At 40.1% G+C, this 17,344-nt stretch overlaps 1 protein-coding gene across 1 annotated transcript in view; it reads right to left on the bottom strand.

The window, feature by feature from the left end:
- The window catches only part of wwc3 (WWC family member 3), a 45,066-nt gene that overhangs the window by 18,651 nt on the left and 9,071 nt on the right, over nt 1–17,344 (bottom strand). The window contains exons 2-5 of the mRNA XM_087836330.1: nt 3,781–3,890; nt 3,379–3,579; nt 2,907–2,983; nt 54–133 (exon numbers count right to left, since the gene is read on the bottom strand). Coding sequence (XP_087692456.1) covers nt 54–133; nt 2,907–2,983; nt 3,379–3,579; nt 3,781–3,890 — 468 coding nt within the window. The remainder of the gene's footprint in view (nt 1–53; nt 134–2,906; nt 2,984–3,378; nt 3,580–3,780; nt 3,891–17,344) is intronic.

Genomic DNA, 17,344 nt, shown 5'->3' with positions numbered 1-17,344 from the left:
GGCCATGGGAGGAAGGGTGGGCCTGGGACACACAGAGGCAGAGGAACACTCACTCCTGCAGGGTCTCCACTCCCATTTCCTTATACTGCAGCTCCTGCTTCACCTGGGCCAGCTCCTGCTTCAGTCGGGAGAGCTGCGGACAGAAGCGAGCACCGGGTTAGCGTGGCACACAATGGGTTTCTCTCACCACCGACACCGGCCAAAAGTGCCAAGTCACGACTATTCACATACAGGAATGCTCAGCTATGTTTATATAGAGGACCGCACACACACACAATCACACACACACAGGGTCACACACTGAGGCGTTTTGTGCATGAGAGGGTTTAGAAAAATAGAAATCTATAATTGATATGGTGGCTGTGAAGTGTGACCCAGTTAAAGATTTTTAAAAATATTATTTTAATATGAAATAGGGAAAGGGAACTATTTCAGAGTTACAGAGGGCACGTGAATCTTAGTTTACCGAGTTTGGAGACAATCAAAGTTAGGAGAAGGCCCGTAATACAATATACAGGGAGTTGAGATTTTTTAAAAAGAGGCATTATTCTAATTTATCTGATGTTTGTTGAATTATTTTTAAACACAGAAGCAACAAAGTCAAAAAACTGCAGCTCTTCTAATGGCCACTTGAGGCTGACTCCAGGTTACAGCAGAAATAAACATGTTTAGAGCCTGTTATAACAAACAGGTCCCTATGGATAGTTTCCCCTAAACCTCAACTGCACAGAAGGTCTTTTTTTTTTAAATAATTCACCTATTTGAACATATTTTGGGCATAATGTTAGTGCTGTGGCTGCTTTGACTAAAGTTTTCTTGCACTAACAGCTACAGCTGCGAGCTGAATGCAGTACAAACACATTGATCTTACATCTGCCTAATGAGAATCTTCCTGATTTAAGAGCCCTTTTTTCTCCTTGCAATCGTTTCTTCCTCGGTGTGTGCGCAAATTCATGAGGGCCACATCGATAAACAACACAGATACCATTCCCATCCCATAAGTAAAACCTAGAACGATATTCAGATCCTTACAAGGAAGATGATGTTGCTTTAAACAGGCTGCCAACCTGTTCCAATAAATATTGTTCATATCTGGGACAGTGTCAGACTTTGCTTATCCTGTAGCCTACACAAACTGTAGTTAAGATGCTTTTGATGAGGTCATGCCATACTCCTATTAGAAAGAATAGCTATTAGAAAGCAAGCATGAATGCTTATGTCAGTATCCCAACATGCTGACAATGGGAATGTTAACAGAGTGGAGTTATTACAGTTACCACAGTGCATGCGCTCATTGAACATCCCACTGTTTCAAATGAGGTCCGCCTATGTAGAAGGAATCTCTGTGAAAGAAACAGTTCAGTCTTCAGACTGCTCTAAATTCTCAGTTCCACAAGTTTTTTCTACTCTTGGCTCTCTACGAGCTCAATGAGAATAAACAGCTTTAATATGAGCCTCTCAGGCACACAGCTACACCCGTATGCTGCTAAAACCCTCAGTTTTTAAAAGACAACCAATCAGAAGAAAGTCTGTTTTAAAAGTGGGAGGGGCTAAACAATTCATTCCAGAGTGTGAGCTGATGGCAAAGACAGTATAAACAGGGATGAAGCTTTCTGCCTTCTTTCTGAAGGCGACCAGATGGCCAGATGGAGGATTATCTGTGTTATAGAAAGGAAACTCAATGTCTAAAAACCCATCAATCACAAGTCGTTACCCAATGGATTGGCATTTTCATGGTCAGACCCGCCCCTCACAATCAGATCCGGTCTGCGGCAACTACGATGGAGATGGACAAAACTCTCATCGAGGCTTCAAAAAAAGACAAAGTGACATGACAGTAGCTCGATCCACCTTTTATACTGTCTTTGGGTAATAAGGTGCACCAAGGCCCAGTATAAAATAAACCAAGATCACTGTAAACAGTAAATCATGTAAAGCTACGCTTGTAGAGTCCAAGAATAATAACAATATGGAGAGGGAAATGAACACGTGTATCTTTTAAGGTCATATTAGTTTTTAAATATCCATCCATCCATTCGCTTCCGCTTATCCTTTCCAGGGTCGCGGGGGGCGCTGGAGCCTATCCCAGCTGTCATAGGGCGAGAGGCGGGGTACACCCTGGACATGTCACCAGTCTGTCGCAGGGCTAACATATAGAGACACAGACAACCACAGAGTCACACCTATGGGGAATTTAGATTAATCAATTAACCTATCCCCACTCCCCGCATGTCTTTGGACGGTGGGAGGAAGCCGGAGTACCCGGAGGGAACCCACGCAAACACGGGGAGAACATGCAAACTCCACACAGAAAGTGGAATTGAACTCAGGACCTTCTTGCTGTGCGGCTACCGTGCTAACCACCGTGCTGCAAGTGGAGAGTTACAAGTGGATACAAGAGGTTCCAATCAGTCTAAAACTATTTCATTGACTCATTGATATTACTGTAATGATGGTGGTCACATAAATTAATCCTAATATTTAACACAGATTATATTGACCTTCATTGATGACCAGGAAATCTGAGTTATCTGGTCTTTAATCACTGTAAATATGTTTATTTATGGAGGTTGCCTAATTTGTCAATATAATCTTTAAAGAAACTCAATTTCTTTGATTTGTCGACAGATTTCTTCAGTAATATCAAAATTACACCTTACTCAACACTTCAGGTTAAAATGTTGTTCATGCAGGAGAAACACCCTCGCCCATATGACTGATCAGAGAGAAATGTCCTATATAACCCCATCAGGGACCTCAGCTTGACCCCTTCATGATCTCATCCTCATCCTCCTGAGGCCCCAGGCCAGAGCCACTGTATCCTGTAGGGGCCACACCCCAGCCCCTTTCTCTGCCCAAAAGGGCCCCTCACTGCAGCCTATTGTTCTCCTGCGATAATGACTTACCCGCTCTCGTCTACAGGCTATTTCCATTTTGATTTGGTCAGGGTCGTATTTCGCGTTTGAGGAGGAGCCAGAGACCACTGTGGACACACAGAAAGGAAAAGCAGACAGGTTAGAGTTAGTTAGCCGTGATGATTTTAAGGTGTCATCTCTCAGATGCCCCCTGGACACCTTGTGTGTGACAGCTGGCAGGAGTCAGGGTTTATTGGGTGGAGGTAGTTAAAAGGGAGGATTTGGAAAATTTTCTATAGACCTGCACCCCTCCCAAAAGTCTTTAAAGGGATATCAGCAGTAATACATGTCCAGACTAGATAACTGGGTCAGCCAAGGTCATGTTTGGTTCCCATGAGAGCTTCAGGCTCATATTTTTCTCATCCATTTTCATTCCTTTCTGTTCATCTCCTTTGTGCATCTTATTATAAAACAAAATATGGTGTACACTATCAGACAAGTGAAGGACATCTGTGCGTCTTACTGCTGGTGATTGAGCGATTGTCCTCAGAGAGCTCGTGGAAGAGCATCATTTCCTGCTGAGCCAGCTCCAGTCGCTGTTGCTTGACCAGGTATATCTCCTTCTTGGCTTTGAGGGCCTCCTGGGCCACCACAAGGTACTCCTTCAGCATGTGCTCCTGCTCCTGCCGCCATTGAGTCCGCGGGTTCTCAATCTGGGTGGTCTCTGACAGGACGACAAAAACAGGAGTCAACAAATAATTGCACAAAGACATGTGAAACTACAAACTATAAGTACACTGTATTAAAATTCAGTGGGCTTTCACTCTACCAAGTTATAGTCAAATAAAGTCTTTTTAATACAAGTTGCATTTACTTATGCTTACTTTTTATCCGGAGGGCACAAAAGCCAATTTAATGTACTCACTGTTAATGTGGTCGATGTAGTAAACTCCCACTTGTTGGTCATAAACTTCCTCCCACCCGAGAGGCAGTTCATCCCCAACACAGTCGGCAAACGTCAGCGGTTTGGTGATCCTGAAAATTAGAGTATATTTCAGTGCAAACAATAACCCGCAATAAAGATCATATCCAGAATAAAAACATGTATCCTGCAAACTCTCACTTCTTTTTCAATATCAAAACACTGATCAATAAATCTCCTCATACAAATACATTTTCGGCCTCATTTATTATGTACATACAGTAAAATGGTGTGTTAAGTTCTAATTAAAGTAAACATTCATTCTTTATGTGTTCGTGTGGTTAAATGACCAAAACAGTTGATAATGCGTAATATGAGAAAAACAACAATTCAAAAATGCAAAAATGCATTCCATAGAAATTGGCATAAACAAACATCAGGTCATAACCTGAAATGCACCAATCAAATAACAAAGTTGTTCGATATACTATAAGTGGTAGCCAGCAGGTGAACCCTACATGGTCAAAAAGCTAAATCTTTCACAAATGCACCTATGACCTTGATACAAAATTTTGCATAATTAGTGCACAGAGCATACTTTACATGCCATAATGCCAGTATAGGTTGTTTAAGGATGAAAAGCATTCTTAAACAGATCATATGCACAATACAGTCCGTGACTCCTCTGCACCATCGCTCATGACCCACTGCCACATGTCAATAGCACCTTTAAAAATATATTTACTTAAAAACATTTATGACATGTTCAGTATTTGTTTTACCCGCCAAAAAACACGTCTCTCTCTTCCCTGACAGATTTTAGACAAATGAATATGTCAATCATGAGCTTCAGGTGGCTTTGGAGTCAGATGTAATGACTTTGAGTCAGTGACCTTCACATGTTCATGAATTTACATTCTATTTGTGGCAGCGGTGAGTATGTGCATGTGTGTACATAAAGTACTTTATTTGTGACAAGTAACTACCTGAGCAAAACAACCAGCTGACACTTTCACGCATCATTACATCCTGTGGTTTAACTCCACATCCATGGACTGCAGCTAGTCCTCGCCCCACTCCACTGGATCTGTAGAGCAGAACAAGGACTAAAACTGAAAGTCCAGGACAGAGAAGTCTGTCTTGAGTCTGCACGACCTGACCAGAGAACCCAACGGTAATTAGAAACACAGGAAGGAAAGATGCCACAGTCAGGTGACTATCACCAACTGCATTTAATAAAATTAAATATAAAACTAAAACTAGGTATGCAATTTAGCTGTGGCTAAAAGTGAACACTAAATAACAAACATTGCTACAAAAAACTAGCCCCAGATTGGGGAGGATTGCTGCCTCATAATAGCTCAGAGTAAAGTGGAAGATTGACAGCCTGCAGCACTGTAGTGGCGTCTGTAGTGGCGAAGAGAGAAAGCCGAATGTCAAATTGAAGCTGTCAATCCCACCTTCAGATATGGCCATGAGTTACTGTCATTGGCTGAAAGATGATCCTGATCACAAGTGGCAGAAATGAGTAGAAGAAATCAAAAGGAATCAGAGGTTTTTTCATAGTTGCCTCATCTTTTCCAGCTGTTGCAGCATCTTCCACTCTGTAATCTGAGAGTCTCTGAGTTCCTTTACCAATATAACATTGAAATGGTGGTGAGTGCTGACCCACTCGTACACCCATGTACGCGTACCTGTGTGCCTAACAACAATCAATAGCGAAAATGACACCAAAGCAGAGTGGATGTGACATCATATTTACCATGCATCAACATTCACAAGGGCAAAAACAGTGACCATAAACTAGGCTTTAGAGATGGCATGAATAATTTATTTATGCAGGAGGGGCTCAGAGAAGAGCTGCTGATCCTCAAAATCGAAAGGAACCAGCTTGAGGTAGCCCAGTAAAGTCTGTTGCCCCCCCCCCCAAAAAAACCAAAACACAAAGAACAAGGGCAAGGCAAATGACAGCCTGACACATGATGATCTCTACTACCCTAACAAATCATATCAGTGAGTCATGGAGCAGCGGGTTTGATGACAGCAGTTCACACAGTAACTAATTTCCATCAAATCAGCACAAAAGCAAAAAGGAGGACCAGCAACCACCACACTATGCTCACAATGCAGACAGCGCATTAGTCCTGATCCTGTCGAGGTATGCATACAATGAGGGGATGGCCCAGAGAGAGACGCTGAGACATTCTGCACAACATTCCTCAGAGCAAACTCACTTCACCAGATCTCACTTCCTCATTTCGGTCAAAGAATTGGCATTCGGATTAAGAGCCAGTTGATGAGTCACTGCAGAATTAGCCCTTCGCTCTCATTGAAGTGACATAAAAACAAGGCGTTCTAACACAAACAAAGTGTACTGAATCCTAATTGATGATTTCACAGGAGCTTACCTCTAATTCAATTAAACCCCTAATATGCTGCTTAAGTGCAGCTCTGCATGTGTTGTAAGTAGAGATGGCACGATACCACTTTTTTATGTCCGATACCGATACCATAAATTTGGATATCTGCCGATACCGATATGAATCCGATATAGTGTTTTTTAATCAATAAAACTGTTTTTTAATATCTTGCTGCATTTTGTATAAGTCCATACTCAAGTTTAAATAAACAACAACACTAAAGCTATTCTGTTACACCTGTATGTAAAAAAAAAAAATACACTGCACCCAAAATATTTCATAGTTCAGCAATACTGATCAATCTAATAACCTTAAACCTACACCATCCTTCCTATTCTGGTATTTTAAAGAGTACTTAGCAGAAATATTAAGCAACCTAACTAACAGAGTTGCAAACTCCCAGCAAAAAACAAAAACAAAATAGGGAACCAACCCCCAACCCCCACCTCATGATGCTTAATCGACGTAATCAACTTTAATTTGATGCAAGGTGAAAAAAAAAATGCACAGAATTAAATTATTTTTCAAGAATAATTAAATAGATTCAACATCTTTCTTTAACAGAATTGCAGACTGCACAGATGGTATCTTCCCAAAGGAAAAAGTACTATAGCTTACTAGGGTATATTAGACTTAACAGTTACTATATACAGTAATGGACTTCTATACATTTTACATAAGATTAAAACTTTGGGTGTAAGATTCAGATAATTATTTATTAAAAGCTAGACATTTTAAATGAGAATAAGAAAGAAAAGTATGTCTTTGTGCCCCCTTTTCCCTGTTCATGCCCTATCCGCCCCCCTGGCTTAACTTTGCTAGATCCGCCCCTGCACAGTTACCAGCCGTCAGCTACGTAGAAAAAGATCCTGGTGTAGAAAGTAATATTAAATAAATTCTAACAACAGCTTATCAAGCTTAATGGTGCTGCTGTTATCCAGCCGCTGGTTTCCTCTTTCTGGTGCAAAGTGGGCCAAAAACAAACAAGAGAAACGGGAGTCGCGACAGAAAAGCTGATCAGCTGATCATTAAGCAGTTTCACGATTGAAGTAGCAGCAGGAGAGGGAGGAAGAGAGAAGAGGCAGTCGCTCCATATATCGGTTGTTAAGCTTAAAGTGGGAATGCTTTACAAACATTCAGAGATGAACTTACACACTTGCTTTACTTCTCTCTGGGATAATTTCCTCGGAGATGAAATACTGGTTTAGTAGCGAGGCTACAAATACACACAGCCGCTCTATCACGTGAGCACAGTGCTCCGACGTGCAACGGTTATGAGGCGAGTTATGCCGTGTCGCAAGTTTTGTGAGGTGCTTTTTTGATATTTAATGGATCGGATTACATTTTTTATTTCTCTCTGATATCCGATCCAGTAATTTACGTCAGTATCGGACCGATACCGATACGTAATATCGGATCGGTCCATCTCTAGTTGTAAGTCAGTATTAAACGTTCAAACATGTGTTCATAAATTATTAGTTAAGGAAGCCTAATATTCAGCTGAGTAGGTATTAAGTTTTCAGATTTGGGGATTCTGTTTTTTCAATGCTTGACATCCCTCTCACTGAGAGCAGTGATTATCATGCTTCAGTTCACCTCACTGTTGCTAAATTAGCAGCTTCGACACTGGATTTGGCCAATTTTCAAATCCCTTTCGACAATTTTTTCCCCCTCCAGACAAAGGTTTTGAGAGAAAAAAAAATCGTCATAACATCTTGATGTCCTGGAGCAGGATCATCAGTATCTCTTTCTCCCTGATGTGTTTATTAGAAAAGCTTCAGAACGTGAGAGGAAATAAAGCTGATTTCTGAAATCACTGTACATGTAGCCAAAATCACAGCTTAGACATCGTCTTTAACTCGTGTATGACAGTTATTTACTGTTTATTGCTATGAAAGTTAAGAAGCAAAATGAGATTAGTAGAACTGCTACTGGCAACATTTTCTTTACCTCAGTTTCATAAATGTTTTTTTAAATTACAGTCCTGACAAGAGAAGCTGAACCTCTGAAGTATTATGTGCGACATACATTTTTTCCTTATAACTGATAGGGGTGGGGAAAAATATCGATACTGTGTAGTATTGTGATATTTTGTTTGGTAATAATGTATCGATACAGGGACAGCAGAAATCAATATTTTGTTACAAAAAAGGTTTTTGTGCTCTGACTTCAGAGCATGTTGATCCTTTTACTGAGCAGGAATCCTGACATTCCTTCACTGTCCAAATGTGTTTAACTTTTTTTTGGCAGCAATAAACATGACAGTTTACTTATTTTAATTTAAGACATGTTTTATTTTAATTAAGTTTAAAACTTTTTTATTTAATGTAAAATTATATTTTGTTTGAATTTACTTTCAAATTCTTCAGTTGCTGAATGGGCTGCATAGTTTTCATAAATTGCATAGTTCAGAATAACTATAATTGTACCAGATGGTTGCATTCAGTTAAGTTGGACTAGACTGTAATACAAACCGTTCAGTTTGTCAACAATAAAACTGACTGAAATGAGAGAAAGACTGAGTGTGAGATTTTGATATTAGATAAAATGAATATTGATAAAGTTTACCTTTATGTACAGAATCTGAATATCGCAAAATATTTTTAAAAATTGCAATAATATTGTATCGTGCGTTAAGTATTGTGATAATATCATATCGTGGGATGTATGGTGATTCCCACCTCTAATAACTGACCCAACAAAGAGCCAAATATTCCCCTTTGAGAACCAGAAAATGGCTTCAGTCAACATTATGATGCGATCCTTTAAGACAATACAAAGAATCGACCACAGTGATCATGGCCAATCATGGATAGCAATGTATGTTTTATAATATTTGCGATGCCCGGGGTATTTTACAAATGGATTCGTTATTTTTTTTAAGCAAAACAGCTTAAGCACATTCACTGTTCACAATACTGTCTGATGAAGCACCTGAATAACTTTTTCCTGACAACGACAAATCCAAGTGTTACACCAAACACAACAAAAGTGAGAAGAAAGAGAAGCTGACAGGAAAAGTTTCCTCGTCAAAGCTTTTGAGCTGTGACTTGACCAATTAGCAATTACCGGTAAACGAAATTATTACAGGTAGAAGGTGTGAAACGCCTTCAAACCGCTGACCTTTTACATGTGCTTTACATGTAGGATTACAGGTGAGTAGATCACTGTCCCGGCATTTGTTTGGTAGGACAGTGTTTTTCTAGTCTACGAGCCACACCATTTATATTCACATGCCGTTTTATTTTACACACTTTTAATTTGCTTTTCAATCAAGGATCAATCAATGCAACAGCTATAACACCTGAGCCACAGCTAGCTGACCCATTCAGGTTTTAATAATGTCCACACCTGAAGAGGTCAAACTTTGACTTAGACTAAATGATTCATAGATGAATTGTTTGATCACATTTTCTTCATCAGTGGCCTCTCCTAGCTAGAAACACTGGCACACTTAATACCCAAATATTCCCCTAAAATAAAGTGGACAGGCCTGCAGCAGCTTCACAAATAACTGCTCAAATCTACCAGAGGCAGGCTGAAGCAGGGTTAAAAGGGATGAACTATGTGCACTGTCCCGCTGCCAAACACCAGGACAAGGCAAACAAGAGCACACTCCCTACCTGCTCCTGCTTTAAATGTTTGTTAAAGGTAAACAGACACCAACTGCACTTGTAAATACTTAAATAAACACTGACTGTAACACAGCTGCTGTCAGGTTTCATGTGCAGAAAGGAACTGTAGGAGAAACAATGAGACAAAAAAAATCTATAGTAAAAAAGCAATGCAAGGTTATATGAAGAGCAGCAATAATGTATAGTAGTTCTGCTTTATTTTGGGTGATTTGAAATGGTGATAGAAATAGAACAACCACGAGAGGCTTTGGACGGGAAGCTATGTGACGTCAGAGGGAGGTTAGTCCTGAACTGCCCTCTGACCTCCCTGGGGAGACTAAGAAAAAAGAAAAAAGGCAGAAGGGAAAAACATGTCCTTTCAGAGATCTGAATTTCTGAATGTTTGGTTTGTTACACGGTCTTGTGACAGCAGCCTCTGTTTTTCCAAGTAATGTCTTGGTCTTGGGAGAGTCTGTAACCACTGCACAAAAAACTTGCACAGAGGAGGGACACACAGCAGCACAGAGCAGGAGACGGCCAATGTGACAGTATAGATTCAGCCAGAAAAACTGGACAACTGAAGCTAGCTGTGTGGAGTAAGTCTGCATTTCTGGTCCACTTTTAACCAGAAGAAATTTTTATGACCTTTTCTGACAGCCAGCCGCAGTTGACACAGTGAAACAGCTGTGCCTGAATAAAATGTGAGAGATTTAAGTCGGGACATTTCCTACACAGGGCACAAAAATGAGAGACACAGTCTCACAATTGTAAAGGCTCCATTTGGTTCAAGCCCGTGGTTCCCACGTGGTACACTGAGGCACACTAGTGCTTCCAAAAGCACATTAAAATAAGTTTGTTTTTTAGTATTTAAAAATCCAATCATATAATCAAATTCCAATTTGATGACAGCTCTAAAGCAAGCTGTTGCACCTTGAAGAAAGTCAAGGTGTGCGGCGTGTTTTTGTAACAAATGCGCCAAACTTTGGATAGTATCCTGTATGCACTCATTCCCATACCACGGAAAAGTTTCAACCTTTCTTCTGTCAAATGGAAATCCATTCGCACAGGAATTATCACAAAGTGACACAACAGGCTCGGACAGCGAGAAGGATGCAGCAATGAGCTGGAGCGTGTGGCCTTTCTGAAGAAACTTGTTCATGTTGACACCAAGCAAGCCAAACAGACACGTGGAAAACAAACCATTCAGATCAAAACTTGGCCCACCTTAAAAAACAACAACAACAACAAAAACCCCACTGGATCTGAAACAGAGTCTGAGATGGTTTGCTTGATTGTGCTAAATGGGCTGATATAGCAGTGGATAACAAACATGATAGAAGAGCTTGTTGCAAAGTATAAATGCAATCCAACTTTTGACAGTAGCCAAATACAGTTGTTCCAAAGGGAGAAAAAAAAATCACTCAAATACTAACTTATACTAAAAATTACTATCACTATTGGATTAGATGCTCATTTCCAACAATACTGACACGAGCAGTGGCGTCTTTGCCTCCTCTGGCTGACAGCCACACGCCCCCTCCTCTCACCAGTAGCTAGTAGTTACCGTTCACAACACCGAACAACACTTTAGGAGGAATTCCAAGAGGTCAGTAAAGCTCCCGTTTCACACTGAAGCAGTGAAACATTTATCACAAACATTAATCTGTTTGTCCCAGATTGAAGCTGAGGAAAGTCCAGACGGCAGCCTAATGTCTGGTGACCAAGAATCTGTTTAGCACAGATGTGAATACAGATTTGCCTTCACTTGGGTTTTCCCCTTTGGTGCTCCGTGAGCACACAATGTGTGAAAATCACTGGTTTAGACGATGGTGCGGGAGGCAGAACACAGGACCTCCACTGCTCTGAAAGGTGCAATCAAACTTTACTAGGACGCTGATATGGACTACATCAGAGATCTGCAGAGGATGCAGAGCATGTGTGAGACAACCAACGGGATGCTTTACCCACCCCAATACTGTTTGGCCGTTTTTAGGCCCAAGCACTTATTTCTATAATAGTCATATTCCAATAGGATTATTTTAGAGCTGCTGCAGGATTACACTCCCTACACAGCAGGTGCTCTCAGGGACTTTTAGGCAGTTTTTAGCCAGTGTGTCTCTCTGGATGGCAAAATCTGTCTATGGGTTGGGCTGTCCATCAAATTTGTTCCAGACTGAAATATCTCAACGAGTACTGAACAGATTATTTCAACGACTCCAAATAGGGCTGTTCGATATAACGATATATATCGGATGACGATATAAAAACGTCTATCGTTTCATTTTACGCTATCGTTTGTTTCGTGGTGTCGCAAAATAAACTGTTTACGGCAATATTTTTTCATCGTTTTGATGGTCACTGTAGTGGCTATATTCATTTCTTAAAGTTCTTTCTTTCTCTTATATTTTATATAACCACACTACGGACGGACAAGCGCCTGTTTTTATGCGTTTTGGTTAGCAACAACAACGGTAACAGCATCGTGTGTCCGCTTGTTTATGTTCCACATAAACCTTTCACAATAAAGCTCAAGATCCTGTTGAGACTTTTTTAAAATAAACTGAATCACGTGAAAGAGCAGATTATTTACGGATGAGAATTTAAAAATAGCCGCCAGGTGCTAAAAAATAAACCTTAGATTCAAACGTTAGAACAGGCTTTTCCCCACAGCACGCCGTGTAATAAATGCTTAAAAAGAAAAAAAATGTATAGTTTCATGCATCGGTTAAAACACTCGACGCGCAGCTGGAAACACTTCCCGCAAGTCGAGCTGCCCGAGATTCACAGAATTTACAGAAAATGTTACATTTTTGTGATTTATATCGTTATCGGGACGATAGAATTGTTACATCGGGATATGAGATTTTGGTCATATCGCACAGCCCTAACTCCAAAATCTCCCAAAAATAAATATTAACCTAAGTGACCCCCTTAAATTTCCTCAAGCTTTAACATAAGGTTGAAGTACATAATGGATAAAATGACCAAATGATGAATTAGACTAATAACCACCACATTAAAAGCCAAATATAAAGCCCAGTTTGTCAGCACGGCAAAAAAGGTTAATTATGAAGGTGAACGCAGTAGGGATATACATGCATAACATCAGCATTTCAGGAATGCCATTCTGAGCAGTAATGCTGACATTAGCTCATCTCGAAGCTGAGATGACTACATCCTCTCATCCTCCCCCAAAAGGACTCCTGTAGACCAAGGACTGGTTCTATGAAACTTAGCAGACATCAGCTCTTTACTTTGTGGATGTTTTGAGTAAAACTAACAGGAGCCATTGTTTTAACAATTTGTCAAAAATCTTTCATTTCCAGTTTCTGAGTCATGGGTTGTTCTCCAGTTCCAAACTTTGTGTTGACTTAATCGTAATACAAATCAAACTAACAAATCTCAATTCATCACCTCGGGTTTTGGAAACAAATAAATGAGTATTAATCAAATATCAGGAGGATCAGGTTTGGATAAAGTTCATACTTTCACTTTCTCACATGAAGCAAACAGCAGAAAAAGGCCGACTTTAGACGTGTTCGCACTACTGGAAATACCCAAAGTGGTTTAGGCGAGGGGACTGTCTGGATGGAGCATGCAGAAGCCAAAACACAAAACTCAAAGACCATCAGACAGGTCAGACTGCACTGGACATTTAGACCTGTGTTGGTTTATGTCTAGAAATGTTCAGGGGAACAATATATGTGAGAAAGGTTTTATAGAAAATAATTGGTGTAGACATAGTTCTTGTCACAAAATTAGCCATTTTCTTCCAGAAATGAAAAAGAAAAAGATTGACCAGAAATATCAAAGAAGTATTAAGACAAGAAATAAACCTGAGAAAACATCAAAAAAAAAAAAAAATAAATAAAAATACTCGCATGCATGTTGAGGCTCTGTCGGCGGCTAATGGTTTATTCTAAAACATTAAACATTCTCCAGGATCCTCTTTCAATCTGAGCGAAAACAGAAAATGAGACGTATCTGAAACGGAAAAAAATAGAGGCTGCGAGAATGACAAGCATGTTCAGCTGTGGAGGAATGAAATGCTGCCGGGCTTGCTCGTGCACCGCAAATTCTCAGCAAAATATATTTAGTTGTTGAAGACATTTGCTAATTCTAGAATAATCTGTGCCATCCTGGGTTGTCCCAGAGGATATTTCTATCTGTAACGGCGACGGCCTGCTGCATGGGAAAGGCATGTGAAACTCGAGTCTGGGCCGACGGACCACGTCTAGCTGGGTCATCACCACCAGCTCCTTAGCCCTTGTTTCGGAGCTGCAACAATTAAAATTCTCCAGAAAGAAGTCTGCACATTCCACTAAAAATAATACTGCCTTCACAAATTTCTTTACGGGACCTCAGAAGCTGGATTTAATACTCTGAATCTGGGTTACTATCCTTCAGCTCGACCACAATGAGCTCACTAAGGTTTGACAGCCACATGTTTTCAAGAAGCTAACAACAATTCAAAGGCTCTCTTGCTGCTGCCGGCTTTTATTTGGTTCATAATACAGCTCATAATAAATTAAAAAACATACAGCTGATTACGCCAACTTTTTTAATACAGACAGCCCCAAACAGTCCGTTTATAATGCATTTTTGACACTGTTTGGTTCACTATAAATGCAGCTATGTTATAAAACAGCCAGTCAGCCACAGCAGAAGAATCAAATCAGAATCACGAAACACTTAATCAGCCACTGAAAGGCTTTTATGATCCCACAAACCTACTGCTGAAGTCTACAAATCTGACCAGAGGAGAGATCTTTGCACAACAAGCACTGCTCATTTAATCAGAGGGGTGGACTATGCTTCTGGTTGAATATAACCAGGTTTTCTTTGTGTTTGCCGTCTTAAGAAAACCCAAAACACCACGCAGAGACATTTCTTCATTAATCCAGGCTTTCAGCTTCATATAATGCAGCCTCTGACACCACTTCAGCTGACTCTTTTTACTTGGTTAAAAATGGACTGATGAAATGCCGCCTAATTTAGTAAGAGACATTTGATGAACAAGTGATGAGATCTAGAAAATGTAAGAAAAGAAATACAGCTAAAGGTAGCAGTGGTACTGGCAAGAAGACCAGAGAGTGGAGTTGTCAGAAACACATCGATTTTACCACCTGGTCCACTCTCAGCACCGGTGTGAAATTTCCAACCTTATGGATTTAAAGATAAAGGCTATTCATTGCATCCAAATGTGACACTGAGGGAAAAATGTAAATCACTTTGGATTGTGGCCTGATTTAAAGGTGCATCACGCAGGTTTTGTTTGTGTATTAAACTTTTTTTTTTTTGGACAGTAAGGCAATTTAAAAATAATCTCTTTCCCAAATCTCTTTGTTGTTTCTAAGGCTGTTAGAGGTACCAAGGGCTGATTTTTGTGTAAAGGATGTGGGTCAGAATTTCCATGAAAATTTAAAGGAAGTGAAACTTAGGTTTTCTTTCCTCTGTGCCTCTCTTCTGGACCTAGCTAGTCAACTTTAACCTAGAAATGGAATTTAACCACTCCATTTCTAGGTTAAGGTTGACTACTTGATGGTCACTAGACCATTTGGTGAAAGATGCCAAGAGACCGATTTCACCCAGCAACCACTTGGAGATTACACAGATGAGGCCTTACGAACACAGCATTACCAAATCTTCATTTATACTGTAGTATTCAGAGCTGTAATTAGAAAGAGCTACTTCAACATTTTTAGCTAAGGTGATATTAGAGCTAAAGCCCCGTTTCATAAAAATGAAGCCCTTCAAGCCTTGCTACACAGTCTTTTAGCTTTCAGCTCCAGCGGACAAGCCCCGTCCATATGTTCAGGCGCTGTCTAAATGTGTACAGAGACGGGGATCTTAGGCTACTTATAGAAACCTATTTCTATAAGATTTAACACATAATGGGAGAACCGGGTGTCTGTGCGTCCGTCTGTCTGCCAGCTGCTTCAGGCCTCACTCTGAAACGCTGCACCAGACCCCTTTGACAGTCTGGACATAAATGACATTCCTCCGAAAGTTGTTTTCACATTTCTTTTTTAACACAGAAAGGAATTTTTGAGGCAACAGCACTTTTTTTTTGGCTTGCAAACTGTTTGTCATCTCCCCAATACAATATGAGATAGAAGCAAGGTGGAGCATTTGTTGGGCGTATTTAAAAAGGAAAATGAAGAGGGCAACTTAGGCTGAACACATAATCTGGTCTGGAGCTTCAATTCAAAATTGGCACATAGCACCGCATCTCCACATTTTCTCTTAATGAAAACATGCTCTAAATGAATTATTGAGAGTTTGGGGGTAGTCGCAAACTCAAGACAGTAGTTTGCTAAAGACGATAGCGAAATACTGCAATTAAATACAGCTGGATGAACACTCTGTTTAACTGGTAGTTAGTAGGGATGCAGAATTGTGAAATTACGGGCTTTGTTTGTTTTTTTAAGCTTTTGTATTTTTCCCCTCAGTGTGACAGAGAAGCAAAAATGTTATAAAAGATAGATGGACAATTTTAAGGGGGACAACTATTTTCTATCATACATATCCTGTTGTTGTGGCTTTATTTCAAATAATAAAGTTACCATATGCTGAAGTAATCCCTGTGAACCAAACAGAGATCTTCAAATAGTTCTTTCTATACTTTGACCTGTATCCCGTCTTTAAGTCTGACGTCATTAGCCGTGCCTGGGCCCAACTCCACTGCAGGTCCCTAAAGTCACACAATCACTGCGGCATCACTGAGAGTTAAGAACTGTCTAAATTCTTTCATCTTTAATAAAATGATCAGCGTTGCTGCTTTACCAGGTGTAACAATTAAGTTTAACATCCAGGCATCCATGAAAACAGAATTTATTAAACTTAGCGGAGTTAGAAGTTAGCAGGGAGTTAGCTCGCTAGTTTCCATCTAAATATACCATGTTCTGACTGAGGGGTTTCTGAAAAAATTAAGACGTACAGCTCTGCTATCACTTCCAACATAAATGAAGACAGAAAAGTAAACAGCAGCGACATTTGTAGGGTTACTGAAGTTTGGATAATTCGCATGTAATGACGTGCTACGTGATTGCTAGTGACACAGCTATGTTAGCATAATATAAACAGTGAAGCTAGAAGATGAACGCTAGGCCTTATCATACCATTCACGGTAATACCGGTATAACGTTAGGCAATGATAAGAAAATGAAATATCGCGATAAAATATGGGTAAAATGCGAATGCGCAGTGCCTTTGTTTTCATACGCACATGGCAGATTTTATGTGGTACACGGCGCTCAAAAATCGAAGCCGCACCGCTTGATGGATTGTCGGAGCATTACGGCTACCATAGTTGGGAGCCTTGTGGAGTGATACGTACTGCTACTACGTACATGCTTCAACATAATATTACCGTATTGTGTGTGTATAACCTCTTTTTCAGTTTTGTGGATATTATATGCTCAGGATATGTGAGCCCATTTCCACTGGAAATGCCTTTTGGTTAAACTGTCAGCAAGGAATTTGCATTGTTAAATTTTTATATAGATTTAATATACATAAAAAACAGCTGCT

The sequence above is a fragment of the Neolamprologus brichardi genome, chromosome 23, assembly GCF_056152115.1.
Source record: "Neolamprologus brichardi isolate AB-2024 chromosome 23, ASM5615211v1, whole genome shotgun sequence".
Taxonomy (NCBI): Eukaryota; Metazoa; Chordata; class Actinopteri; order Cichliformes; family Cichlidae; genus Neolamprologus; species Neolamprologus brichardi.
Note: the sequence above shows the minus strand (reverse complement) of the source record. Positions and strands in the feature narration are given on the sequence as shown.